The sequence below is a fragment of the Aythya ferina genome (assembly GCF_964211825.1).
Source record: "Aythya ferina genome assembly, chromosome: 16".
Taxonomy (NCBI): Eukaryota; Metazoa; Chordata; class Aves; order Anseriformes; family Anatidae; genus Aythya; species Aythya ferina.
The window spans coordinates 263761-291410 of NC_140315.1; the positions used below are offsets into that span (position 1 = coordinate 263761).

Sequence of the window (27650 nt, forward strand, 5' to 3'; positions counted from 1 at the left end):
TGCCACGTAGGCAGCCGCTCACAGCTTCAAAGTGGTGCACAAACATTAATGCAAGCATCCTGCCGTGCCCCGCCAGGATGTGACACTAGCCCGTCAGCAGGAGACGGCAGTAAGTCACCTCACATTTCAAGTGTGCTACTCAGAGTACAGTCGCAAGAAGCCAGCACTTGTACTTCACCTCTGTTACATTAGAGAGCAACCGGTCCTGACAGCATGACCAGCATTTGATCCTCAGTTCCTTGAAGCTGGCATGAACACTTTCAACTCTTTGCAGTTCAGTGGATCCCTGTAACTTCCTGATCCTCCTCTGCTAGAGGCGGGAGCAAAAACGTGGCTGTGTTTCTGCAGGGGCTGCTGTCTGCTGGACTCTGCTCTGTTGGCTCTGCCATGTGAAGAGAGGAGGGCCACCACCTTCTGTCATGATGAGGGGCACTCTCCCCTTGAGGCAAGAAAGAACAAGGATCACCAGAGACAGCTGAGCAAAAATCAGCTCTGTCAGCATTTCCAGGTCCTGCTGACACCAGGCTGCCAATAACGAGGTTTTGGAAGTATTTTTAGCCAAATGGGACAGGACATGCCCTTGGCTCTTTGATTCCATCCCCAAGTGAACACAAAGAGGGCTCTGTGGCTCCTGCTGCAGTGGCTGGCCTGAAGCAGCTGCTGGAGGCAGGCTACAGCCTGGCACTTCCCGGCCCCCCGCCAGTTCACTTGTCCCATGAAGATGTGGCTGCTCGGTGCGAGAACAAATCCCTCCCAGGTGAGCCAGGTTTGATCCTGAAGTGCCCTGTTATGAAGATGTGAGGGCTGAAGTAGTGTCCAACTCCCCTGTGGTGGGAACCATCCCAGGGACACTGCTTGCTCCCCCCTCTCTGGGGGGGCTGTGTCCCGGCTGCCTGTGGATGTGGCACCCGCTGCAGCCGCTTGCCTGGGCAGGAGGATTGCTGGGGCACCCAGAGGGCCCCAGCTTGTGGCTGCTTGGAGAGGGCCGCGCTCCCTCCGGCAGTGATGCTGTGAAGCAGGGAGCTGTGCTGAAGCTCAGCACGGCACAGGCTGCCCCCTTCCTCTGGGGAACATGGAAACCCACAACGGGGCAGGCAGAAAATGCCTTTCTCAAGAATGGTGCTTTCTATTTTGTTCCATCCTTATTTGTTGCCTAACAAAAGCTGGATCCGCTCTTTCTAGAAAGCATTTAGTTTCCAGTTGGCATTTTGGCTTTGGCTGTGTATTTCCTGCGTGTAGTGTGATGTTTCTCAGCTGAGCCATTGTATTAGGTAAAACAGTGATAGACTGTCTGCATACGTGAGGCTGTTTACATGGAAGCCTTTTGTTTTTCTCTCTGCAGTGAAAGTCTGTGCTCTGATTGTGTGCATTCCAGGCTTTATCAGCACTGGGAAGACGTTGCTTGGGATTTAAGGTTCTCAGAGATATTCTTGTTTGGCTTTCACCAAATCCAGAGGCACGTGTTGGACATAGGCATTTTATAGACTCCAACAGCACAGCAAGAACTACAACCTGCTTTAACACAAAAGGGAGAGGAGGAAAAAACAAACATAACAAAAAGCTTTTCACACAGTGCTTGAAAAGCTCCCTATTAACAAAACACATGGCATAAAATGTGCTCCTTGTTGCATTCAGGGGGAGAATTGAAATAAACTGCTTGAGAAATGCATTCGTGAGAACGATGAGCACCAAAAAAGCTGTCTAAATTAAACAGTCACTTGTAACATCCAGACCAACAGGCAGTGCCAGCAGGAAGAGAGGAAAATGGATTACAAGGTCCGCATCCCAATCAGAGCTGGGGACTGCAGTTCCAGATATGGAACAGCAGCAGGCTTTAGGAGGAATAAACATATATCCTACTTCTGCGTACCCGGAGGACCAGGGACTAATTGGTGCCACTTCCCAGGTTTCACTTCGGTGGAACAAGTGAAGATGAAGCTGGATTACTAGTGGTGGAGAGGCTTGTGATGGTCAGCAGAACATTGGTTGGTAAAGATCAGATTGCACAAAATGATGTAAAATGAGCATAATTGTTACCTTCTCATTGGAAGCCCTGGTCTCCACAGGGTTGGCTGTAACCTCTTGGAAGGGGAGGTCTATGGTCATGTAGAGTGCTGTGGAGCAGGTTTTCTGATTTCTGAGTTGGCTATGGAGTGGCTTTGTAGGGAGTAGACTGACATCCTTACACCCCTGAGTTCCCACGTCCAATGCCAGCATAGTGCTCCATAGTCTCCACAACACTTTGTGCAGATGGAATGCAGGCAGCTAGTGCCAGATGTTTTCAGGCTCAGTGATGTCTCCCTTCACTAACTGGGTTTTCCTGTTAAGCTTTTTTCTTTTTTTTTTTTTTTTTTCCTTTTGAAGACATCTTTGTTTATGCAGTAATGATATGAGTGTGAACAAAACAGGCATGGGATTAACCAACACACAAGGAAGCATATGGAGGTGAAGTACCATCCTGACCTCTGACAGTAGGAAAAAGCAGAACAGAAGAGGATGTGATGGAGGTCAAGAGATGCAGTAGAACAATTGAAGCAGTTATGCAAACATGAGTTATGCTATTGGAAGGATATTGGGTTTTGTCATCCCAGTTTCTGTTCCTTCTTCTAGCAGAATGTTGTACTGATCTGTACCAGTCAGAGCAGCCAGACCTCTCCTTTTTGTTTGCAGTGGGAGAATGCGGAGTGGATGAGAGGCTGCAGTACATGCCAAGACAGAGGAAGCCAGTCACACAGGTGCAGGACGTGATAGTTTGTGCATGTGCACCAATGAGATTTAGATAGTGATTTTTGAATGTTTTCCCTTAACTACAAGTAAGTGCTGTTGTACTTTCTCATCCCCATCTGTCTGAAAAGGAGGGAGCTAAGGAATGCAATCTGGTGCTGTATAACAGTAGGCATTCTGTAGGCATAAAGCCATTTGTATTCTGTTTAGGTGCCTCCATCAGGTAGCGATGCTCAGCTGTGTGGATGATAGGTGCCTCTGGGAGGCAATCCACGTGCAGCTGGCTCCCTCCTGGCCAGCGTGGGAAGGCACAGGGGCTGCCAACAGCTCTGTGCAGGGCAGCTGCCCCGTGCCCAGGGCTGGTGCTTGGGCTGTGGGCCTGCAGAGCACGGCTGGGCTGTGCGAGGCACAGAGACTTGGGACAGCCACCATGCAGCACGCCCGCACCATCCTGAGCGTGTGCCAGCCCGTCCTGCTCTGCTTGTCTGGCGTGCCCTCAGCACTGTCCTGTCTGTCAGCTTTTCAGCGTGCTTTGTCTCTGCGTTTATCTTCCTTCTGTTGTTGGACATGTGACTGAAGGTTTTAATTTATTCACAGCCCTCCTTTTGGTAATTTATCCTTTGTACTCTTTGCTGTCTTGTATTATTTAATTCTGTAAAGCACTCTGGGATGCAGTCTGTATGAAAGATGCTGCACACAATAACATTATGCTGAATTGTTTGTGATTTGTAGGCCTTCTGGACTTCTAATTCTGATCGCAGTGGTGGTGGTTATTTGTGTTACGGCTGCACTCAAGGGCCTCAGTTGGATTGGGCTTCCCTTTCAGTCCCTGCCTTCAAGGAGCGCACATCCTAATTGCACCTGATTTAATGATAGCCTGCTTTATTCTGTGTGCAGTGGTTGGAAACGCAGGACATGCCACCAGGACTGGCTGTGTAGGCTCATGGTGTTACGGCTAAAGCATGGGGTGAAGCCTAGCTGTTTGCCTTCTCACGAGCTGTGACAGAGGCAGGAACAGTGCTCCCAAGGCACGGGCACAGGGAGCTGCTGTGGAGGCATGGCAAGGGGCTTCAGGGGGTTGTGCTGGAGCAACCCCAGGAAAGGAGAATGAGCGGCTTGCAGCAGGGCTCTGCTGGGTTGGAGCCCTTCAGGCTGCCCTGGTAAAAACAGGCATCCCCAGAGAGGGCAGGCTGAGGGGCTGTGGGGGATGACGTGCTGCGCTGGTTGCAGGGGCACTGGCTGTTGCCCACCCCTCTGCTGCCAGGGTTCTTGCGCTGGTTGCAGGGGTTTGGTCTGCGCCTGGAGGGGACCTTGCCACTTGTACCTGCTGTTGCTGCTGTGCTCTCGTCTGGGTCCTGTGGGAGGGGGTAGTGTGTGAGAGAGGCTCACTTTTAGTTAACGGCTTTCCTGAAGCTCCTGAGCCTACAGCTCAGCAGCTTTCCAAAGTCATGGCTGGAGTTACAGCCCATGATTTCTGTACTGCTCTATCCTGAACACGAGGTTCCCATCAGAGCAGGTTTTACCCCTTGTCCACAGTCTGCATTTGGTTCTACTTTGTACACCAAAAGCCACACTTTAATTTTATGAGAGCACTCTGGGCTGTCAGTCTGGCAGAGACACGGCCTTCGTGTAGCCAGCTGCAGCAGAGGAGCAGTGAGAGCGGTGACAGTGCCTGCTGCATTAGACCCCATACCCCCAGGGCTGACTATGAGGTTGGCCTTGGCACATCCAGTTGTTCATGGTTTTCCCTCTTGCCTGGTCTCAGGTATGCTATCGACCGCAGCACAGACACAGAGAGGATCTTTGACATCGACGCCAACACAGGTGCCATTGTGACAGGAAAGGTCCTGGACCGGGAGACAGCAGGGTGGCACAACATCACTGTCCTCGCGATGGAAGCAGGTGAGATGGAGGAGCGCCGTGCGGAGCAGACAGTCTGCATTGGACTGTATCAGGGGCAGAGGGAGAAATACAGGCATTTTCACTGCAAAGGTGACCAAGGTGCAACAGTTAATTAACGCTGAAATTAAATAAATAAATAAACGCAGCATTACTTAGTCTGACATCTCCCTAGACAACCTAAAAATACTCTTCCTGACTCAGTCATTAATAAGGGATCGTGGTCGAATAGTGTCTTTGATGAACACTAATCAAATTTGTGTTAGCTATGCACCAGCTCTGGCAGTCATCCCTGTGCAGCTTGTTCCCTGCATTCACAGCTGGTGAGCAGCTCAGGGGGCTCTTGGAGATGTGTGTTCATGTCACCAAATCCTCCTGGTCAGCTGCATGCTGCAGGTGGATGCCCCCTCAGCTGGAGCCCTGCAAAATGGAGACTGCCAGCACTCACTGATGCTGGGGGCTCAAGGTGGTGGCAGGCTGTACCTGCACGACAGGTATGTGGCTCTGGATGCCTCCCGTGCCCTTCCTTCTTGGCCCCAAGACCTGCATTTTCACCCCCCACAGGGGGCTAGAAAGCTGCAAACTGGGAAGAGCCCCCAGAGGTTTTCTGAACCTGCCTCTGATGCTCCCCTCCTGCATGCTCTACTCTACCCAGTGAGAGGTGCTTTTAGTTGGTGAAATAAATACTCAGTGTGGTGACAGGCAGGGCGGGGAGCACCCACCTCGTGAGACAAAGGCAGGGGGATGCTGGTGAAGGGGCTGAGGGTGGCAGCAGCAGAGCTGCCTGCTGGGTTTGGCACTGCCAGGTTGCTTGAGCCCCAGCCAGAGCACTCAGCCTCACCCCGTGGCCTCCCAGACAAGCGCCATGGCAGAGGATGAGAGGAAGCTCTCTTGTCCTCTTCTGAAATGAGCTCCTTTCTGGCCTTCCCGTGTGACAGTCATCTCCTTTCCCCATGGCTGTGCTACCCCAGGGTCTGTATTTGCAGTAACTGCCAAATCTGAGCACACCCAGCTGAGAGAGCCTGGAGGGAGCAGCTCATGGGCTGTGCAGGGTTTGTTGGTTGATCTTTCCTGTGTGACACTGGGGTGGCAGAGCCTGGCTTGGACATTTCCAGCAGAAGTTCTGTTTGTCTTCTTTACTCCAGTAAAGAACAGACCTGGGTCCTGCTGCTCAAAAGAGCTTTGAATAAACTCCTCTTGAGGAATGAAAAGAAGATAATAGCAGCAAAGGGAAGGCTTTGATTACCTGCAGGTGCTGCACTGTGGGTAGGAAGAGGTTGAGACTGCCCTGGCTATCCTGCTGCCCTCTGTAATGTTTGCACAGTGTGAACATTGGCTCACAGGCTGTGCAGGTTCCCCCACATGATGGTGGATATTGCCCAGGGGCCCCAGAGATTGCTCATCTTCACTGAGTTCTTCCTTTTTCTGAGTCTTAAGATGGAGATGGGCTTCAATCCCAGGCACCGTGCTGGGAAGCAGGAAAGTACTGCCATGTTCTTCAGTTTTCTTCATTTCTTATGCACAAGTCACCTGCTCTGTCTGGGACCTGCTGTGCTCTGCCACCCCATGGCAGCTGATACCGGGGAGCTGCTTTGGCTGCAAAGCACCTTCCCGTTCCTGTGGATATTTGCCAAGACCTGCCTGTTAGACTCTGTGCATGAGCTTTCCTAGGCTTTGCTTGGAGAGACCCCACGGGGTTCCTGGTTCTTTGCTCGTTTTTTAATAGGAAGATGCTATTCAGATTGAAGAAACTGCCTCAGGGGCCTGAATGGGGACCCAGAGGCTGGTTTCTGCTGGATCATTCTGGCTTCAGGAAGGCCAACGCTGCATTGGCAGGGATCTGCACACGCGGGGCTGGGGCACTGTTGTGCCCATGCTGCCCTAGGGAAGGAGGGGCAGTGCCCTTGGCCAGACCCCAGCTGCCCCAGGCTGGGACCTCTCTGGCTCTGTTGCCCCGCGCTGATGCGTTGTGCCTGCTGGCTGGGTGAGCCCCGCGCGCCCGGCCGTGGTGCCCCGCTGCACACATCCTGCCTGCTGGCTGCGGGGCAGCCCCGGGGCTCTGCAGGGGAGGCTCTGCCAGCGCTGGCCAGGGAGGAGGGCTTGTGGTGCTGCCGCACAGCTCAGCATCCAGAGGAAATGTGAGGTGACAAGAATCAGAAGGAAAATATTTATACGCAGCATCTAAGATTTCAGAGCAAGTCAGTAAATGCTGCGGATACCCTCCGGCAGGAGAGCCTGTCAGGCTGCATTGCTTCAAAAGCTGGGGAGACTCTTCAGTGCTCTGACTTCTCCCATCAGCGGGCTCTGACTCATCTGTTTTAACTGCCCAGACATTCCTCCCAGTGACATTATCCTTAACGTTTTGTAATCATGAAATATTAATGACTGATATTGAATTTAGAGTACAATTTATGTCTGAATCCTCTGGCAGAAAGGGCAGTTGTAAAGGTAAGGCCTTCAAAGTGACAGAGGGGCTTGGGAGTGGGGCCGAGCAGCAGCTGTCATGCTGTGCTTGGCGTGGCACTGGACTGGCAGCAGTGGTGTGAGTGCAGGGTGGCTGGGAGCCTCTGTGCTGCTGTCGGTGTGCCTGGTGCCTTCATCTTACGGGGCTCGCAGGGCTGCCCAGTCCTGCACTCACCAAAGTGCAGGTTGTCTGCCGCTGAGACTGCCTGCAGCCACAGGATGGTGTCAACTCCATCGGAGGCAAGTAGTAAAATATCCTTCCTCCTTCCCCAGTCAGATGCAAGCCTTGCAGAAACAATGGAGTGAGCCTCCCAGGTGTGTCACCACCCTGGCTCTGGGTCTGCTCAGGGCTGGTGGGAAGCTGTTCCTGTGCGATTCCGGTGGTGTGCCCTGGATCACACCTCCCTGTCCACCGCCAGCACTGCCCTGTGAATGGTTTTAATGAGCTGCAGCTGATGGAGAGCGTGCCAGCTGACAGCATATGTTCCTGCAGGCAGGCTGGCTGTTCAGCTCCATGCAAGCACTGTCCCCACACCTCAGAAAGCCTGTCCTAGGACTAGGTGCTCCAGGGACTGTGTTTAGGGGTGCATGACCCACCTGCAGAAAACTCAAGAGACTGCATTTGCACCTGAAGAGCAGTAAGAAAAGCAGCAGAAGGCTCCTAGCACGCCTGTGTCTGTGGCTGGGCTGTGTGCTGCTGGGGAGCAGGGGGAGGGCAGGGCCCCTCCCAGAACAGGCGCTCCCCAGCAGGAGCTGCCTGTGCCAGGCAGCTGATGAGCAGAGTATTTGGCCTTGCAACAGTGCAGCCAGCAGGAAACATGGGGACTGTTCAGTAAATCTGGACTGGGACCAGGCCAAGCTTTTCCAGACATAAATCTTCATCTCACTCACAAGCTGTTTACCTTCCTTGGGCTAATATTAGTGATTCTCTTCCTGTTTTCCTCTTTGCTCATGTAAAATGATGAGGCCTTGACTGCTGTGTCCACTGCTGGTAATTGAGATGATAAATCTTCCTGCTGGAGACCGGCTTTAATCAGAGCATTGTGTTTGGATGCGATTTAATGACTCTCATGCTGCTGAGTCCGGGCAGGACTCAGGAGAGGTGAGAGCCATTTATATGTTACTTGGCTGATCTGCTGCTTCCCCTTTGCTTTCCTGCAGCTTGGAGCCACATTTTCAGCTCCAGCCTCTGATGTGGCCACCCGCGTCCGATGAGTTGTACCCCTGGCATGCCCTTGTTGTGTCTTTGCCATCGATGCTCTGCTTTTCAATCAGCAGCTGTGCTGACATCCACAAAACCACCCTGTGCCATTGTGCGGGTGCTGGAAAGCAGAGTGGCCCATCCCAGTCTGCTAATCTGCATTTTGTTCTGCCAATTTGCTGAGATAGTGAGGATTAAAATTCCACCCCTGGCTCTTACGGCTTCCCTACTAATGTAAAAATTCTGATTTCAGTATTGTACCAATTTGGTCTTGACGCAGAAGAGGGTGGATTGTGTGCTATGCCTAATGCCATGGCGGTGAGTTGTGTTTCTTGGGAGTGTTGCAGCCACAAACGGCAAGACCCAGTCTGCTGGGCTTTCCTCAAACAGTGCTTTAAGGCCCCAGGAAGCTGCAGAGCACCTTTCTGTGTGCAGGGTGGCTACACAGCTGAGTGTGCAGGTAGCAGTGCAAATGGTACAGCTGCTTCAGCAGTGCTTAGAGTTGGAGGTTCACAGCAGAGGTTTGGTTGTAAAAATGCAAAGTGCTTTAGTGTGACCTTGTGTGAAGATCTAGAGAGGCAAGCACTGGATCCCAGCACAGCTTAAACAAGGCCTTCCTCCTTCCTGCTGTGGAGGGGATGTCTAAGCATCTCCACAGCCCCTACTCATCACAGCCAGCTGCAGCTGCAAAGCTTCCAGCGTTTACTAAGAGAGTTGCCTGGAGCTGCTCGGTGTCCCTCTGTCAGCTGGCTGTCCAGGAGCTTCTGCACAGGGCAAATCCTTGGTGCTTTGCATCTCAATGTTTTTAAGCCAGAAATAGTATCCTCTTCAGGTTACTTTCAAGGTTAATTGTATTAAAAATAATAATAGTTGGGGTTGTAGCTGAGGACTCATCAAGGGTGTGAGTCTCAGCCTCAGCATGGCTGTGCAGTGGGAACATCTTGGTGAGACCCAGCCCGGGGAGCCTGTCCATGCACAGTGCTCCCCACCAGCACCACCTCAGTGTGGACTCAGGACCCTACATGCTGCAGCTTGTGGCAGCAAGGAGAGTGGAGATGCTGTGGTGTAGGGGGGCTGCAGCAGACCTCAGTCCCTGGGCTCCAGCGTGTCTGCAGGTACTTCAGCCCATGTTGGCAAAGGCAGCTGCCAGTCATCAACCTGGAGCTCCCATTCTGCACTGCTGTTTCCAGCATCTCCCCCTTGTTCTGTGTTTTCCATGACTCCTTCCTCAGTCTTTTCAGATTAATAGTATTCCAACTCCTGGAGGAAATGCAGAAAAACGGCATGTTTAATTTTAATTTAGGAAACCGTTTAGGTAGCAGCCTAGTTTCCTCGCTGCTGTCAATCAGGTTTTCTCAAGGCTGACATCAATTAGTTTAAAAATATTGAATGTAATTTTGCCTGACACAACATATTGCAGCCACTGCAAAATATAATTTATTTTAGAAGAAGAAATAATTAAACTAATTTGCATGTCAGTCAGCTAAGCTGGAATACCAAGGAGAGACACTGCAATGGAAAATGACTTTTTTCCTCCCCGGTCGCACTCAGCCTGGCACAGCCTCCACAGCCAGCTGCTGCTTCCCAGAGCCCTTCGACAGCCCTGGCTGATGCCAGCGGCAGCGCCTGCCCCATCAGCTGCTCTGCCTGGCAGTGGTAGACGTGAGCACGTGGAGGGGTGGGAGCGCTTCTGCGCATGCGGGATGCTTCACAGGGAGGAAGCACATGTCAGAGCTTTTGGACTTGCAGATGTGACTTTTGCAGTACTGCTGGGTGCAATGTGCTTTTCATCACAGATGTACGATCTTAATCACAATTCTGACCATTGTAAATTCAGTTTATGCTTCACAAGTTACAGAAAACAGATTTCATAGATGTTTTGGAGATATTTTTATCCACTGTATCTAAATGTTTTTCATACATTCAGGTACTGACTCAAACTTACATTCAGTTACTGACTCAAAGGAAGAAGGACGTTTATAAAGAAAGCAGTTGAGGAGCTTTCACGTAGGTCATGATTGCAATTGAAATAAAAGGAGCGGACGTATGCATCGCAGGAAGGATTGCTGATGATGCCGTAGTCACACTTCTAAACTTGATGTTCTTGGAGAAGTCAAATTTTAATACTGTCACACAGCCAGGACTGTGTGAGCCTCAGGCTTCAACAACGGTGGAAGGGGCTGAAAGAGACCTTTTTGATGACGGGGCATGTTCAGAAGGGATGACTGCTTTGGGCTGTGCTCAGGGAGCGGGCTGTGAGCTCTGTCTCTGTCAGAGGACTGGCCCTGGTCCAGCACCCACTGTGAAGTGCTGCCTACTGCTGTGTGGGGCTGGGGAGGAGACAGACTTAGGGCTCTGTCTGATTCTCAGAACAGCCTTGCACTGATTGCATCCCTCTTGGTGAGGCTGAAACAGCATCTGGAAGGGGAGCTGCTGTGCTCAATCTCATCCCTGTGTCTCAGTGCCCAGCCAGGACCTGGCCCCACATGCCCTGTGCCAAAGGGACTCAGGGGCATTCAGCGACCCTAGAATCAGTTCCTGCACTGGGGGCGCCACAGTTGGGAAGAGGAAGGGGGGCCTCAGGCTGCCTCCTCCTGCCATCCTCCTCCTTTCTGCCTTCTTTCCTCTTTTTCTTGGCAGTGCCAGGTTGCTTCAGCACCAAGGGGCAAGGAAGGTTTCCCATCTTCCAGTAGGGTGAGCAAGCTGTGGAGGGGGTGATAAGATGTTGTCACCCTGCATCTTGCAGGAATTGAACCCTTTTTCCTGCTGCTCCTCTGCAGTCCCGGTGGGCACTGGCCACTGCCCTCTATTGCCCCCAGACTGTCCACTCCCTTCTTACCCTGCTGCCTCCCGTTGCCTTTCTTCCTGAAAGCAATTGCAGTTTATTTCACTGCACCAACACACTTTTTAAAATAACACATCATTCCAGGCTTTTAGTCACGACTTCTGCCTCCCTCCCCCGAAGCAACCATCTAATCACCAGAGCAGCTGGTCTGGGTGAGAGGGAGTGATAACGCGAGAACAGGGTGAAGGCAGCTCTGGGAGGGGGAACACGTTCCTGGCTAATTATGGAGCAGCACTAGATCTCCTCTCCCCTGGGTCCTCCCCCACCTAATACACTGGGGACAGCATTAATTTTATAGACAAACAGACAGCAGAGCTCCTGTCCAAGTGGGGAGAGAGGCATCGGGTCTGTTGGAGTTACCACCTCTGGGGAAAACAAAGGAGATGGAGGCATATTTCATTTCTGGAAACACATGAGGAGCTCCAGAAAATATTAGGCCCTCCAGAGTGATTTGCAATGTTACAGAAGGCTCAGCACACCTATAGGGCATAAACCGTGGGGTGGAGCGGCACTGCAGCAAGCGGAGCTGTGAGCGCAGCTCCCTGCCCTGTGTGCCCCAGAGCAGCAGCATCAACAGGACTGGCCCCTGCCCCAGGGGCTTGCTCTGGGCTGCTCAGCTTCTCCATGGGCAGAAGGGGCTAACAGTGGTTCCTTGGGAGTCCTGGACACGAAGCCCAGCAACTGGGCTTATTGACTGGGAAGTGCAGGTGGTGAAGTTGAACAATGCTCTGCAGGATCAGCCAGCCCGCAGAGGCAGTCACCGAACCCTCTGTGCTGGCAGCAGCTGCAGAGGCCACCATGGCCTCTGGACACGCAAAACCACGGAGGGCCTGCTCCCTGCTATCAGCAGATGGCACTTCCCTCTGAAGCTTTGCTTCTCTTTTGTTTCAGATAATCATTCACAGGTGTCAAGGGCCTCTCTGCGCATCCGCATCCTGGACGTGAATGACAACCCACCTGAACTTGCCACCCCTTATGAAGCTGCTGTGTGTGAGGATGCCAAGCCAGGCCAGGTATCGGGCACCCCCCAGGTCTCCTTCAGCAACAGCGGTGGTCCCATGGTACCAGCAGTGCTCTGGACCGGCGCCAGCCTGCCCAGCCTTCACCTCTGCCAGAACATCTCCCTGTGCTGCTGCTGCCATGCTGGGAACCACTTTGCTGGTGTCCTGTCACTAAGCTGGCCCGCAGGGGCAGAGGCTTGTCCCTGGCTGCGGCAGGAGCTGATGGTGCTCCGCTGGTTTGGACCCTGTGAGCCGGGCCCCAGGGAGGGACTGCAGTGGTGGTTCCAACTCTCATCTCCTCTCTCTCCCCACAGCTGATCCAGACTATTAGTGTTGTGGATCGCGATGAGCCTCAGGGTGGCCATCGGTTCTACTTCACGCTGCCACCTGAAGCCACCAACAGCCACCATTTTTCTCTGCTGGATATTAAGGGTAAGTGCCTGCTGGGCTGGCTGTGTGGAGGGGACGGGGCTGTGCAGTACAGTGACTCTTAGCCCTGCGCCTTCGCCTGTCCAGGGGTCACTGTCTGGCTGTGCTGATGGAACTCAGGAGCTTTTGTGCACCCTCTCGGCTCCTTGCCCACCTGTAGCTGTGGGACTGGCCAGCTGACTTTGGATTTCCTCAAGAAGGTTCCACCAGCTTTCTCCTCTGCTGCAAGCAGCTCTGCTGCTCCTAGCACACTGTCTGGATAGCCTGCGATATTTCCAGGGCTCTTGGTCCCTTCCTTGATGTGCAATCTCTAACTTGCCTGCTTGCAAGGAGATGATGTGGATTTACAGGTGAACAAGCTCTGTTTTAAGCATTGTGATTTATCCTTCTCCAGTGCATGGCCTGGAGTGTGGGGTGTCAGTGGGCTGCTGTGCAGGCAGGCAGCCCCTTGCCCCCGGACGGGAGCAGCCCATGGGTCCTGGAGGCAGCGGGGCTGAGCAGTAGCCAGCCCTTGGCTGATGAGGCTAGTTGAGATATAACCAGCAGAGCCAGATTCCTGTTAGGTGGGCTAAGGGTGAAGCTCCACCAGGTTTCCCAAGGCTTGCCCTGCCCCTTGGGCCTGTCTGAGAGCCCTGGGTGCAGCAGGGCTCTGCAAACTTCTGGGCTGAGCTGGCTCTGCAGTAGTCTCCCCAGCCTGCAGCTGTAACCGCCGAGCTGCTCTGCGGGGCTGGTAGGCTGGGCACTGGCTATTTGTGCAGCTTTGAGGGGCACGAGGTCAGGCTGTGTTTGTATGATGACTGTCCAGAAAAGTAGTTATCAAGCTGCTTCCTATTTTTAACTGGTCTCTGATGAATTTAGGTGCTGACTGCAGTCGTAAAAGCAGCAGAGACTGTTGCAGTTATTAGAATGGTTTTTAGCCAGATGTGCATGTATTTGTCAAAGGGGCCAGCCCAGATGGAAGCCAGCGGACTACATTACAGTACCTGGAAACGCTTTCTCCTTGTTCACTACTGATCAGCATTGTTAGGGTAGTTCAAACTGAACTTGCAGGAGGAAAAAAAAAAAAAAAAAGGAAAAAAAATATGGAAATGTAATTGTAGAAGTACAGACATCACTTTGTGCCCTAAAAAGGGCAGCTGTCCCTGATCCAAGCCCCTGTGATCTCTGCCCCTCCCCCCCCCCCCCCCCCCCCCATGGGGCAGCTGTTCACAAGACCTTTGTTTCTTATCATGTACGTTATTTTTAATCCTCTGCAAGATTTTGCCCCCACACCCAGCGATTAACTTCTTTTGCTGTTTCTGAAGGACCTCAGGAAAACATGTGAGAGCACTCTCAGTTACACCCTGGTTGCCCATCCCTGCCCACACCCTGCCAAAAGCTGGGGCTGCAGTGTCTCAGAGCAGGCTCTCCGCTGCAGCAGGGCAGGGACCTGCAGTGATTGCTGCTCCTGCCCAGGACAGGGGCCTGGCCAAGGGGCTGGAGCTCAGCAGGGCCACTCAGAAGCACTGGGGTCCTGCAGGAGGGTTTCATTGGGAGGGGGCAGGACGCAGGCTCTCACTCGCTGTCTCCTCCAGAGCTGCTGCTCTCTTGAGTAGGATGAGGCGCGCTCATCGCATGGGGTAATCCTCTGTGCTAAATGATCCCACAAACCTTGCATGTGGTGCAACACTGCATAAAATGAGTAAAAGCTGGCATCACCTCCTGCCTTCTGCTCTTGGTAAAACAAATGCTGTTGCTGCAGGGTTATTCCCAGGGTGTTTGGAGACCCTCCCAATTGCCAAGCAATGCTCTCTTCCACAGCGAGAGGCGGTGGCTGCCTGTGCAGATGGAGACGCTCCTCACTTTGGCTGTGTGCTTACTTTAGTGTCATCTCCCTTCCTTTGATTTCTCCCCGCCTCAGCTTTTCCAGTCCACTGAGTGTCCTGATAGTGCTCACCTTTGCCCCTTGCCCACTTTGATTCCGTTGCTGCATCCTCCTTTGTTCCCCCCCCGCTTTCCTCCCTCTCATGCGTTCACCCCTCTTCTACTCATCTCTCCTCCTTCATGTAAATATCAGTGGTGACAAACTGCTACCACCAGCCCATCTGTTTCTTTGTACAAATTTGTAGCCAGTTTTGAAACGTGATTTATAAATATTGCTTTTGCAGCCAAGGAGTGACACTGATGGATGTCAGCACAGATGGATTCACTGAGCTCTTGCTTAAATCCTTCTTCTCTTTTTTGCTTTGCACCTACTTCCCGCAGCTTCTGCAAGGCAGCAGAAAGCCATCTCAGGAGTGTAACTTGTCCCCAGGGACCAGCATCCTCTTGGGACTGCTCTCATTACAGTCCATCAGGCAGGGCATGAGCCCGGGCAGAGGCGCCCTCCCGCTCCAGGCTCCAGGCACTGCGCTGGCCCACGGTGCGGAGGGGCTCCCTCGGGAGGGCCGCGGTGCTGCAGGCTGTGCTGCCGGCTCAGGCAGGCACCTCACTAACAACCCTCGCAGGAGACTGGAAAAGCAGGAGAGAGATGGTGGATGGTGCACGGCCCTATTGCGAGTGTGGGGCCAGGGCCAGCCAGGGCAGGATAGGACACTGTTCATTGTCCAGGCTCTCCTGGGGCTCCTTGTGGGCAGCACGGATGAAGCCTCTGAGGACTTTGGGAAAGCCTGGGGTGATGGGGCAGCCTGTCTTGCTGATGAAGAGCTCGTACAGCACCTGCTAGCAAATAGGTGTATGGCAGCAGTCACAGAGCATGTCTGCTGCAGTCTGATGTTGCCACAGTTCAGCCACGATACTGCTGCTGACCTGCACCATGCTGGGTCCGGCCCCACTGCAGCCAAAGCTGCCCAGAGTGGGGCTGGCCCTTCAAATGTGCCTGCAGTTAACACCTGCAGCCCTGCTCATCAGCTCCCAGTAGCACGCAGAGCTGCCTTGGCTGCCAAGAGCTGCCTTGGCACCAGGTCAGAGATAGAGGAGCAAAAGGTCACCCTGCAGGATGCTTTGCATTAGCTGAATTATAGCTGAAGTAGTTTGCAGGAGTCAGGCTTTTAGAAACAGTGCTACTTCCTACTGGCATTTTTCTTGGTCTGTCCCAGGGAGTGCTCAAGCACTTGCTAATTCATCAGACATGAAATAAAAAGTCATTTGTGATAACAGTGGACTCAATCCAGAAGGAAGATGCCCAGCTAATGAAGTGCCCAAAGGAGAAGATAGCACTGGAAAAGCTGACCTCACCCACGGCCAACTGGTGCCTTTCCAAAGGCATTCACTATCCTGTGACTCCTAACTTGCCTTTTGCTGGGTCTTTCTGGCCTGAAAAAATTGATTAGAGAAGGATCAAAGGCAATTAAAGCCTGAAATCATGTTCTCCAAGAAATGCTAATTGTGTTGGAAGGGATGGTAGAAAGCATCTAAGCCCAACGACCTGGAAGGGGTGGTAGATAATATGGAGCGCCACATGGAGCTACTGACTCCAGAGCTCAAGGGCTAGGCAAACAGATGTCTGAACTCTCTGCAGGTCTCATTAAGAGCATGTAATGGGTGATAGAAGATCTGAAAAGTGTTTCAATCTAAAGCAAAATGTTAGGATTTGAGGATTGCCTCGGGATAGACAAAGCCTCCTCCAGCCCTGCAGGGATTCTGCTCCCAGCACGAGTAACACAGATGCTGATCTGATGCGGGGTGAAAAAGGGCACCAAATCTGTCGGGACTGAGCCAAAGGCAAGTGAGCAGCAGTGGTGCCAAGGCCTGGCACCCAAAGAACTTGGGAGAAGAAACACGCAAAAGGGAAAAAATGGATTCTTCTCATAGAGCTGCAATTGCCTGGGGCTGAAGGAAGGAGATCTTTGAGGAGGCCTTCAGGTCAGCAGTGTGGCTGCAGGCAGGGCAGCAGCCGTCTGCACTTGGAGCTGGCGGGTGCTGGGGCTGCGAAGCAGAGGCAGAGAAGGGGAAGGTGGGTGCTCAGTAGGGCCTGGGAGAGGGCAGAGGTGTTGGAATCCAGGCTGGAGGTAGGTTGCTGTCTTCTGCTCTCTTGGTGCTGATCAAGACTGAGTTACGAGAAGTATTTATGAGCTCTCTTTCTGAAGCTGCCAAGAGCATCTTTAGAGAGGGAGTCTGAGAGAATTGTTTTACTATTCCTAGTGATGTTATGCATCCAACAGAGATATTGTATTCCTAAACTTTGCGCTCTCAGCGGTATTGACTGGTCCCTGCACACTTGGCACACATTGGTTTCTGCCTTCGGTGAATCACTCCTCAAGCAGATAGAGGTGCTGCTGCACGAGGTGGTATGATGTGGTACAGGATAAAACCACTGCGTGTTCGTGGAGAGGCTGGCATGGGAAATCTGCCAAGGAATACAAGATGTCAGCTTGTGTAGCAAGATGGCGAGGATAGCAACTGGTTTGGCTTGGGGCCTCAGAGCAAACCTAGCACAGCCTTTGGAGCGGTGTGACCATGTCACAAAGTACAACCTCACTGGATCAGGCAGCAGAACTCGGGTGTGGAGGAGGTCCAAACTCATTTGTGCAGGAAAGTTGTGAATTGAGTTCTGCTGAAATTTCAGTACCACCTTATGGGAAGCACTGCTCCCCAGCCTCATGACCCCAGAATTGGATTTAGCAGAAAGCTGCTATGTAGGAAGAGATAAGAGAGGCTGCAGGGTCAGGGCCTGTCTGGCTTCACTCTGCAACCACTCAGGCTGTGCTGGTGCAAACAAAAGGATGCCAAGACACATGTCCTGGCAGCAACTGTCTCGGGTCAGCTGCATGTGAAGACACAGAAGTACCAAGAGAAAAATACATTGTTATGTAACAGGTTGTTTTGGATATGTTTTCCAGGGTATGTTTTTCCCCAATCTAGGCAAAATTTACCTCACTTCTACAGTCAAATAGACTGCATCGCAGGGCAGCTGCGCTGCCTTTCTGGAGTGTCTTGTTCTTCGGTCTGTGACTGGAAGGGAAATGCAAGAATCTTGTAAGTAAAGGGTGCAAACTCCCAACAGGGACAGCAGGTCCCAGGGCACCAGGGAGAGAGGGGCACGGCAGGTTGGCAGCAGCCAGAAAGGAGGCTGAAGTTGGCTTTGAGCCTGGGGGCCACCGCTGGGGCCTGAGGTGGGGGTCTGGCTGTCCAGCCTTGGTAAGCTCTGCCTTTGGTGTGAACGTGAAATTTCTTCCTCCTGTCCTAGCAGTGGCTGGGGCTGCTCCCTTGGACCTGTGTGGGTGGGTGGGAGACCACACGGGGATCTGGCCGCAGTCTTGGGCTGGTTACTTGGCTCTTGATGGCACCAGCGAAACCAACTTTTGCGGGTTGAGGACCGGATCCTTGCTTGCTTGGTCTGTCCTGCCTTTGTGTCTCTACTGGATCCAGATGCCCAAGGCTCGTTTAGCTGGGCTAGACAGGAGTTTAGTCCCAGCCTCTTGCTGTGATAGCATCGTTAATGTTATTTATATCTCCCAGCTATGCTGCAGCAAGCTGAGGGAGTGGCACCAAATGAGATCTTGTTACCTTTGTGCAAATGATTAGCATAACAATTCATTTTCCCCTAATTTATCCTTGGTAGGTAACAGGAAGCCTCTCTCCTGCTCTCCCTGGCAGCTCTGCCAGGTCACCTCTGTGCTGGGGCCACGTGTGCAGCTCCCAGAGTTGTGTCCCTGGTGGCAATGTCCTGCAGCCCGGGTGGCTGCCCAGGTGGGGGCTGAGGTCCCAGTCTTGTGTGCAGGGAACCCAGGCAGCACATGGGGCATAGGCAGCCTCTGCTCCCCTTGTAGGTAATCCTCTCCACAGGCTGGTGATGCTGCAGCACTTGGATCCTGCGTGATTTAGGAAGCATGGGCCAATGCTGGGTACTGCAGCCTTGCAGGCACAGTGCTGACACTGCATGCGTTATTGCCTTATTGCTGTCTCCTGGTCCATGCGCTGAGGTTGTTGCCTGCCTGAAGTGTGCTGTTGCGAGCAGGGATGAATGAGGTTACCTAGGAAATTCTCTTGAAGGATAAAAGGTACTGCATCCAAAGGAAGAGTTTTTCTAGTGAAATCTTCAGCGCAGTTCTGTGTGCAGGGAGATTTGGTTTTGAATACTGGCCTTGTGGCATTCAGTGCAGCCCTGAACGTTGGCTGCTGTGGTCTTCTGTCTGGTGTTCACACCATTCCTGAGTCAGAAGGTGAGCTCTTCAAGGCAGACCCTGCGCTCTCACATGAGCTCACAGAGAGATGATGTTTTCCTATCTCCTTTATGCTAAAATCCCAACTCTCCCTAGCGAAGGGGCAAAAGGCTCTGCTCTCTGCAGCAACACAGCCGTATTCTGGAACATGGAAAACCCTGGAGGACTGAGTACAGAGGCTTAGGAATGGGAGCAGCACTGTGGCAGCTGAGCCCTCCACGCTCTGCTCTGCCCCAGCTCAGCACGGTGCCGCTGCGACCTGCCCACGTCCTGCCCCCCGGTGCCTCTGCCCCGGCCGGGTGGGCACCCGCTGTGTGCTTGGCTCCCATCCTGCCCCTGCCGTGCCCCGGTGCTCCCGTGCAGCGCCCGATCCATACGGCAATTTCCGTGGTGGCAGGCGGCCCAAGAGCCAAGATTAAAATAGATGTCTTTTCCAATCGAATTGCTGATTGATACAGAAAGGGGCCAGTCCAGCATAAATCAGGAGCAGTGAGGAGAGAGTCTGTAGACAGCAGCACCTTGCTGTGTCCAGGCCAATCTATGCTTTATTAGATAAAGACTGCAGCCAGTCGGCAGCAACTTCTGACATCTGGCCACAATTGTTCAGATGCTATTCAGTCCTTTTCCTTCCACCCTGCTCTGCTGCTGACTGGCAGCAAGCGGCACGCATGAGCAGGGTCCAGAGCTGATTTTCAGTCCCTTTTCTTAGCCTCCATCCTCCAGGTTGTGTGCAGCTGCTGCTCAAGCTCATCTCTGACCCTGGGGCACTGGCAGGTCCCATGAAGTGGCTGTGTTAGTGGTACTGAAACTTGAGCCAGCTAAGCCCTTGAAGCAGCAGGATTTGAGCAAACAAGGACAGCCAGCTGAGCTGGCAGGCTTGAAGAAGCTCTGCCTGCTTTTTTGGAAGTTTTACAAAGGACCCTGGGGGTGTTGGGCTCTGATTGAGGCAGGACTCTTTACCCATGGCTCTCAGGTTTGGGGGCAACAGCCACTCCTGCAGGCTCAGTGCCCTCTGCAGAGCTCCATCCACTCCAGACTGAGGGGGGCAGGTTGGGTCAGGATGAGTCTTCAAGTCAGTGACCAACTCTTACCCTGATTCCTGTTCTGTGCCACTCTCAGAGCATTTTCGGAGAGGTTCTTCCCCTCTGTTCTTCCCCACTTTTGCTCCTGTGTCAGGTTTGCTAAGCCCCAGCAGTGCTGGCGGTGAGATGGGCTGCCCTCTGCCAGCACAGGGCACTTGCTGGAGCCGAGCCAGACACTCCTGGGCACCAGGGCTGTCAGGGGACCATGGCGTGGGGAGCCAGAGCTGGCTCTGCCCCTGTCGGGGGACAGCAGGAGGCCAGGTCATGCCATTCCCTGCTTGGCTGAGCTGTTGGTGGCTGGAGCTGGCATCTGTACAACTGATGAGCGTGTGGTGGCAGCCCACCAGCATCCTGAGGGTTTGTCCCATGTACAGAGGAGCTCACGCTGGTCCTGCTGCTCTGTGATGGGAGTGACTTTGCTGTCGTTTGCTTCTTTCCTGCAGACAATACGGCTGCGGTGCACACACAGAGAGTGGGCTTCAATCGCCAAGAGCAAGATGTGTACTTGCTGCCCATTTTGGTGGTGGACAGCGGCCCCCCACCCCTCAGCAGCACGGGAACCCTGACCATCCGCATCTGTGGCTGTGACAGCAACGGGGCCATCCAGTCTTGCAATAGCACGGCCTACGCCATGTCAGCTACGCTGAGCCCAGGCGCCCTCATCGCACTGCTGGTGTGTGTCCTCATCCTCATCGGTGAGTGCCGCCCGGCTCCCGCTGCCCTCAGCCACCCTGCCTGCAACCCTGCACTGACCTGGCCCCTTTGCCCCCTGACTCCTTGTTGCTGGCTCACCACAGAGTGGAGTGCAGGGGGCCAGGGCAGTTGTGGGGGCTCCAGCTTTTTCCCTGCTCCTCACGTGGTGCTCTGGGTGCAGCCAAAGCACAGCTGCCCTTGCCATGGGTGGGTGGGTGCCAAGAGCCATGTGCAGGCTGCCAAGCTGTGCTGGCAGCAGGCATCTGGCTGCAAAAGGGGCATGTGTGTGTCCCAGCACAGAGGCCAAGGGTGGTGGGCACGGGGCGTGCAGTCACAGAATGGCAGGGTCAGAGCTGGAGCAGGCAGGCAGGATAGAGGTGAGGTGCATGCAAACCAGAGCATTGCTCAGGACAGGATCTGTGCCCCCAGCATGTGGGGCTCAGCTAGTGCTATCAGCACTAGTACGAGCACTAGTGCTGGAGCGAAAGGACGCGGCATGAAGGAGCAGAGAAAGCGGGGACTTGTTTGCACATGGGAAGGGAATGGGGCTTGTGGAGAGGGGGGGGAGGTGTGCTGCAGTGTCCTCGGGTTTAGCACTGTGCAGTTGGACACTGATGCTGAAAGCCCTTCAGCATCAGTGCTGGTTTGCAGCTGGCTCCTGAGGGCTGTCAGGCTTCCTGTGGATGTCAGTGCCTTGCTCAGTTAGGTCTCCTCTCCTTGGAATGTCTCTGCTCCCCATCTCCTGCTGTGTATCCATTTAGAAAACCCTTTCCCATAGGGTGTACTTTACACTGGTTTCATTTTCAAACGCAGCACAAACAAATTTCTGCCTAATTGCCCAAATGAATAAAGTGCACATCGGTGCTCTAAAGGTGATGGGATGAATGGATGATGATCCAGGACACATCTGTGGCTCGTTGCTCAGGCTCTGTGCCATCTGCTCCACATTCACCCTCTCAACATTTGGCTGCTGCTGTGGTTCACGCACCCCCTTTCCTATTCATCTTCAGCAGAAGCAATCCGTTTGTCTGTCCAGCCGTGCGTTCAGCCATCTGTCCCACCTGTCTCAGTGGGTGTGCTGCATGGAAAAGGAAGCTCCTGTTCTGCTCTGGAGCCCAGGCCAGACTCTCTCCCTGCCAGTGCCGCAGCACGGCTGCTACTTAATGAGCTTGGCTGCTGGGAGCTGGTGGCAGCTGGGTCTGGGCTGCCGGGGCGCCCTGTGCCACAGGGGCCTCACCGTTGTGCCCAGGCACTGTATGAAACCATTGCATGTGCTCTGACTGTTTCTTCCTTCTCCAGTGCTGGTCCTTCTGATCCTCACGCTGAAGCGACACCACAAGAGCCACCTGACATCCGAGGATGACGAGGACATGAGGGACAATGTCATCAAGTACAATGACGAAGGAGGTGGTGAGCAGGACACGGAGGCCTACGACATGTCTGCCCTGCGCAGCCTCTATGACTTCAGTGAGATCAAAGGCAGTGACGGGGGCGGGGGGCTGGGAGAGGGGGGCCCAAGCGGAAACCCAGCCTCCGAGCGCCATGCCCTCCCGCAGTGGGTGCAGAGCCCGGACCTGGACTTCTCCGTGTTCAGAGACTACATCTGCAGGAAGGTGGAGCAGGCAGATGAGGACCTCTCTGTGCCACCCTACGACTCGTTCCAGACCTATGCTTTCGAGGGCTCGGACTCCCCCGTGCTCTCCCTGAGCTCGATCAACACCTGGTCCAGCAGCTCGGAGCAGGACTTCTCCTACCTGGGGGCCTGGGGGCCGCGTTTCCGGCAGCTGGCAGCGCTCTACGCGGGGCGCCGTGGCGAGGAGGAGAGCGAGGAGTCCTAGCCATGCCAGCCAAAGCCCGCGAGGCTCCGGGCGCTTCCAGGGCCAGGGCTCTGGCCATGGCAGGGTCCAAGCACGGGGGGCTGTGGGTGCTGGTGGTGGCTGCTGGGGGGGCTGTGCCGCGGGGGTGGGCCTGAGCTGGGTGCTTCCCGCAGCCACCTCCTGGTCCAGGCTGTGTTGCACCCACACGGCCAGGCTGGCGTGCCCGTGTGAGCCGCTGGGGCCATCGTAATCTCCTTAATGCTGATCTCTGTTAAAGCACTGCGCATTAATTTAAGAAAGAGAAAAATCTAATTCAAGAGAGATTGGAGGGGTTTCTCTCCCACAAATTATCATTTAAATAGATCTGCTCAGTGAGTCCAGTTCAGGGTAGGAAGAGCAAACCGGGAGCCTTTTGTTGTCTAAATTGTTTTTGTCACTTGAGTCAGAGCATTTGAAGTGCTTTGATTTCTTTAAGAACTTTCCTTGCAGAGGGAAATAAGCTTTTAACTTCTGTTCTGCTTTTTCTGCTTACATTTGCTCACTTTTTGGAGTCCTCCTTCCTTCTGCACATGGGCTCCCAGGCAGTACCTGCACACTGCCATACTGGGGATGCTCACGCCGGCTGCAGCTCCGTGGTCACACCCTGAACAGAGCGACTGCTGCCCAGGAGTTCACTTCAAAACACATTTCTCTGCTAAGCTGCAGCTGCAGTGCGTCTCAGCTCTTAGACCTTTCCTGTAGTTAAAAGGCTGATGACTCAAAGGGGCTTCCTCTTGCACACCCTGGGCACTGGGCACTGTCTGTGGCATCCTGGTGTGCTCCAAGGCCCCGGTGATGGACAGAGTCCTCCTGCCTGCTGCTGAGGTGTGGTGGCATGGCTGGAGCTGGTTGCTGCAGGCTGAGCAGCAGCTCTGTGACACCTCAGTGCGCCCAGGTGCACCTGCCCTGGCACCCTGCAAGAAACCTGCAAAACACCTGTGGGTGGCACAGCTTCCTTTGCATGAGACCTCTGGTTTTAACAGGTATGTCAGAAGGCGGCAGGTGGGATTTGCCTTTGTTCCTTGGGCTTCCTCCTTACTAAAGGAAAGTGCTTCTCGGCCCTGCTGGTATTGCAGCTCCTTATCTGTTCCTGTTTAAAACAATCAGTGATGTATTTGATAGGTAACCGATAAGGTTTCCCAAGGCCTGACACATCCTGGGCTTTTCACTGGGTTTGTCCTTTTAGTTTAGCCACAGATGGTGTTTGCTATCCTTAGAGAAGGCTTAAATGTAAATGTACATGCGTGTTCATTTTATGCTCTTTTGCTTCCCGGCTGCTGGTGTTGGCCCTTTAGCCACAGGGTGAGTCCTGATGGTGGAGAGAGGCAGGATGCATCTTTGCCATGGCTCCTGCCCCTGGCTGCTCCTCCCCGCTGCCACCATGCTTGGCTTTCTGCCGGGACCAGGAGCTGCTTGTGTCTCAGGGTCTCTCTGGTCCCTGCCAAAGAGGCTACAGGCACCCACGCCCTGGCGTGCCACTGGTTCACTGTGATGATGCTGGAGAGGCAGCAGGGCCAATGGGAGGTGATGCCCTGGATCCCAGAGCAGGAGAAAAGAAAGCCCTCTCTTTCCTCAGGAATGTGTACGTGTTTTCCCTCTGGGCTGAAGTGTTGGAGTCCCTCTGGAGTTGGCCTTTCCTCTAGCAAAAGTGTTGTGCAATAGTAGGGCTCTGTCCATAGGAGATGGGGTCTGACAGGGTACGTGTTTAGCCACCCTCCCACTGGTTTCTCCCTCCCCGACCAGCCTGTCCTCCCCACTGCGCATGCACGCACGCTTGCGTTTTAATTTCCATCCCCCATGTAAATACGGGAGGAGCGCGGTGCCCAGCGAGCTGGCCGCTCCATGGGCACTGCCCTGTGCTCCCTGCCCTCCCGCACCCACAGGAGGAGCTGGCAGCTGCCACAGTCTTCTCTATCCAAACAAAATTAGGAGGTTGATTTCCTCACCCTTGTTATTTTTTTCAAGGTCTTTCAAGGACCTGGAAATAAATGATTTCCTTGTCATCTAGCCTGAGTCTTATTTGCCTTGTCTTGTTTTGTTTCATAATGCTGCTATTCTAACGTGGTCCCTTGAATGTGTGCCCAGAGGGCAGGGGGCCAGCACAGCCTAGGCTGGCACATTCCACACCGGGGCTGGCAGCTGGGCCAGCCGGGGTTCCCAGGGCAGGGTGCTGCTTCTCTGGCTCCTTCCCCTTTTTCACTGAAATGCTCATCAGAAAAAGCATCTTCATGAGCAAGGTCAGGTTTTTTTCTGGCTGAATCTGAAGGAAATGATGAAAAAACAATATGCGCTTGGCTTCCACCATCTTTTCAGAAAAAGAAAGCTGGGCTGTGTTGTGAGCAGCTAGTTGAAGTGCTCGGCGTGTGCTCCAGGCAGCCTGCGGTGCCCACCTGCTGCTCTGCTCCCCCAGGAGCCACACAACACTGGGGGCTGGAGTCTGCAAGGCCACAGCTGGACACAGGCTTCTTAGCACCATCCTTGAAGGAAACTGCATGCTAAATGACAAAAGAAAGTCTGATTATGCATCCTCATCATCATCCTTTCTTAGCCAATAGAGTACTTCAATGTTCTTTAAAACATGAACCTTTAGTGTTGTTTTCCTGAAGTCACAGACAGCCTCATAGGTGTCCAGCTGCTCACTGACAAGCATGGAGCCCGATCATGTTCTTCCCAGCTTCAGTACCGTTGGGCATCGATAACAGGTTTTGTTGCCATGACCCATTTTCATATTGGTAATGGCATGTATTAGTGCAGTGTTCAGTTATCAGCTGCAGAAGAAAAAAAAAAAAAAAAAAGAAATTAAACCCAGTTTTAATACTGAAATGATGTAAATAAATGACACTCCATCCTGGCCACAGATAAATCCATTGCTCGTGGTTTTCTTGATGGCAAGGGACTGGGAAATGAGCAACATGTTAAGGGCACACAAGCATGAATTTCCCTGTTCAGGAAGCCTTGCCAGGGTGCACAGCTGTGGGTGTAGCACACAGCAGCTGGCCAGCACTGGGAGAGGGGGACATGTGCTCAGCTCTGTGGTGGCACCAATGTAGGTCAGCAGATAACACAGGCAGAATTTAACCTCCTCCATAAAGTGACAGTCATTTAAATAGCATCTTGCAGTCCTCGCTCAGAAACAGGCTTATTGATCCCTGAGGTCTTTAAGCACTTCCATATCCTTCACCATCCCTATGCCTCCACTCCCATCCTGCTCCCTTGGTTATTCAATTAATGGTATGGAAAAAGCATCTGGTGACCTTTGATGACAGTAGTTAGTGGGATGCCGTAACAGAAGGGAGGAGTCTGGAGGCCAGAGGGGTTTCCAGACGCGTGAGGTATGCTGCCAGACCTTGGTGTACACACCATTTTTCTTTTCACAGTTGCAGTGAGTGATTCTGTAGCTGTAAACGTCGAGGAGGCCTTTTTACAAGCGTTATTGTTAATTGCCTACACACAGCAAGTGTGTCAGCACTGCACTCACAGCTGTGTGCTTTGACAGTTTGGGCACGTTGGCCAACTGCTGTTTGCAGAAAGCTATTGACAGTTGCTGTGTGTTTGCGCCCTGGATTTTCAGTCTAGGTCCCCAGCAGCAAGAGCTCTCACGTTCCAGCTGCAGCAAGCATGGAGATGTGCTCTCTGAATCCTGCTGTCCAACTCCAGGCACCTAGGCAAGCAGTCTAGCTATCGTAAGACTTTCTGGGGATCAGGTGGGCTTGGTTGTCCTGGGAGCTCCTGCTGGCAGAGGAAAGAGCCTGAAGTTAGTGTATTCCTAACAAAGGAGGTAATAAGTGCCTAGTATTGAGTGTGATGAGGCTGGGCCGTGTAGAAGGATTTGTGTCTTGATATCGTGGAGGAATGGAGAGAGCTCAAAGCAACAAATTGCCAGCCAGAGCCAGACCCTTAACTACAAAAGAGTAGGATTATTGAGAGCTCTGATTGCAGAAGCATCTGTGAAGATGTTTTAAGAGCTCCGTGCAATGCCCCCTCAGCACAGACCATTTTGAGGAAATTTTTCTATAGGCACTTCTCTCTCTTCAGCAGTTGCACAGCTGTCCCTGGCTCCTGCAGGGCAGGGCAAGGGCAGGCTGATCTTCTCCTTGCTTTGCAGGAGAAGCTAGTCCTGCTCTGCAACATCCAGCAACAGGACTGGTTCAGACCCAGCAGCTGGGTGCTCTGCTGGTGACTGTGGGCTGAAGACGCTTCTAGGTCTGTAAAGGGCTTCAGGCTCCTGGCTCATTAACAACACCCCCACTCGTCTGAGTGGAGAAGGGCAGCGAGTGCTCAGAATTGGCAGGTTCTGGGCAGCACAGGCTCCTCTAGGAGCAACGAAGGCACCTGCAGATACAACTGCTGCATGCTGTTGCTGCATGGGTCAGGAACCTGGCTGATGCTGTGCCCCTGCATGTTGGGGTTTTTCTTTGCCTGATGGAAGGAAGTCTGTTCCATCCAGCTGCTCTGTGGGAGCACGGCAGCTCTTTGTCCAGTGCTTTTGTCAATGAGCAACAGCCCATCAGGAACCCATCAGGCTTGCAGGGGGCTGAGAGTCACTCCCGCACCTGTGGCTCTGCTGGTGGGGATGGTGGCATTTGCCATGGCCTTGTTCTGAATGCGTCCTGTGAGATTCATGCCCCTGTGCTTGCAGACCATGATGGCAGCTGGGTGCTGCGACTCCGCTCTCGGCCCCAGCATGGAGATGCTGCAGCAGCATCACCTTTAATGCCTTTGCTCTGTGCCATGGTGAACTCCAGAAGGCAAGGTGTCCAAGCCTCCTCCAGGGAGTTATTTACAAAAGATGGATGTGATCCGTGGGGGTCATTAACGGGAAATGAAAAAAGGCAGTGTTATCTGCACCCCCAGGAGAAAAATACATCTCTGGTAACTGAATGCAAGCAAGGCCATGTAAGTCTCTGCCTCCTACTTGCCTTAGTAATGCACTGCCTGGAAAGTGATCACCTTTCCCCAAATCCTCCAAGAAGCTGTTCCATCACCAGCAAGCTGGCTGCTTTAACCACATCTGCCAAAGCTAATATCACAGCTCCCCACATCCTCTCATTTATGAAGACCTCAAGCTTCCTTTAGGGTAGGTATCAGATTCGTGCAGCTCAGAATAATCTCAGTTTTGCATCTCTGCTCTTTGTTCAGTGCGAAGACAGCAGCTGTGACTTGTTAGGGGTTTCTCACTGTGCCATGGTGCTCCACTTTGTGCTTTCTCCTTGCTGCAGCTCTGCTGCCTGCCAGCCTGTCCCAGGAGTATTCCAGCATCCTGGAGGCGACCTGGGCTTGTTGCAGCAGCAGACACCCCTCCTGGCTCACCGAC

The 27650-nt window shown here is 53.2% G+C and overlaps 1 protein-coding gene across 4 annotated transcripts in view; it reads left to right on the forward strand.

The window, feature by feature from the left end:
• CDH22 (cadherin 22) overlaps positions 1-24339 on the forward strand; it is a 76171-nt gene extending 51832 nt beyond the window's left edge. For all 4 annotated transcript variants that reach the window (XM_084538065.1, XM_084538066.1, XM_084538067.1 and 1 more), the window contains exons 8-12: positions 4490-4626; positions 12024-12145; positions 12448-12565; positions 20231-20482; positions 21780-24339. In XM_084538065.1, the coding sequence (XP_084394191.1) occupies positions 4490-4626; positions 12024-12145; positions 12448-12565; positions 20231-20482; positions 21780-22318 (1168 nt within the window). In that variant the 3' untranslated portion in view covers positions 22319-24339. The remainder of the gene's footprint in view (positions 1-4489; positions 4627-12023; positions 12146-12447; positions 12566-20230; positions 20483-21779) is intronic.
• Positions 24340-27650: the final 3311 nt, after the last annotated feature.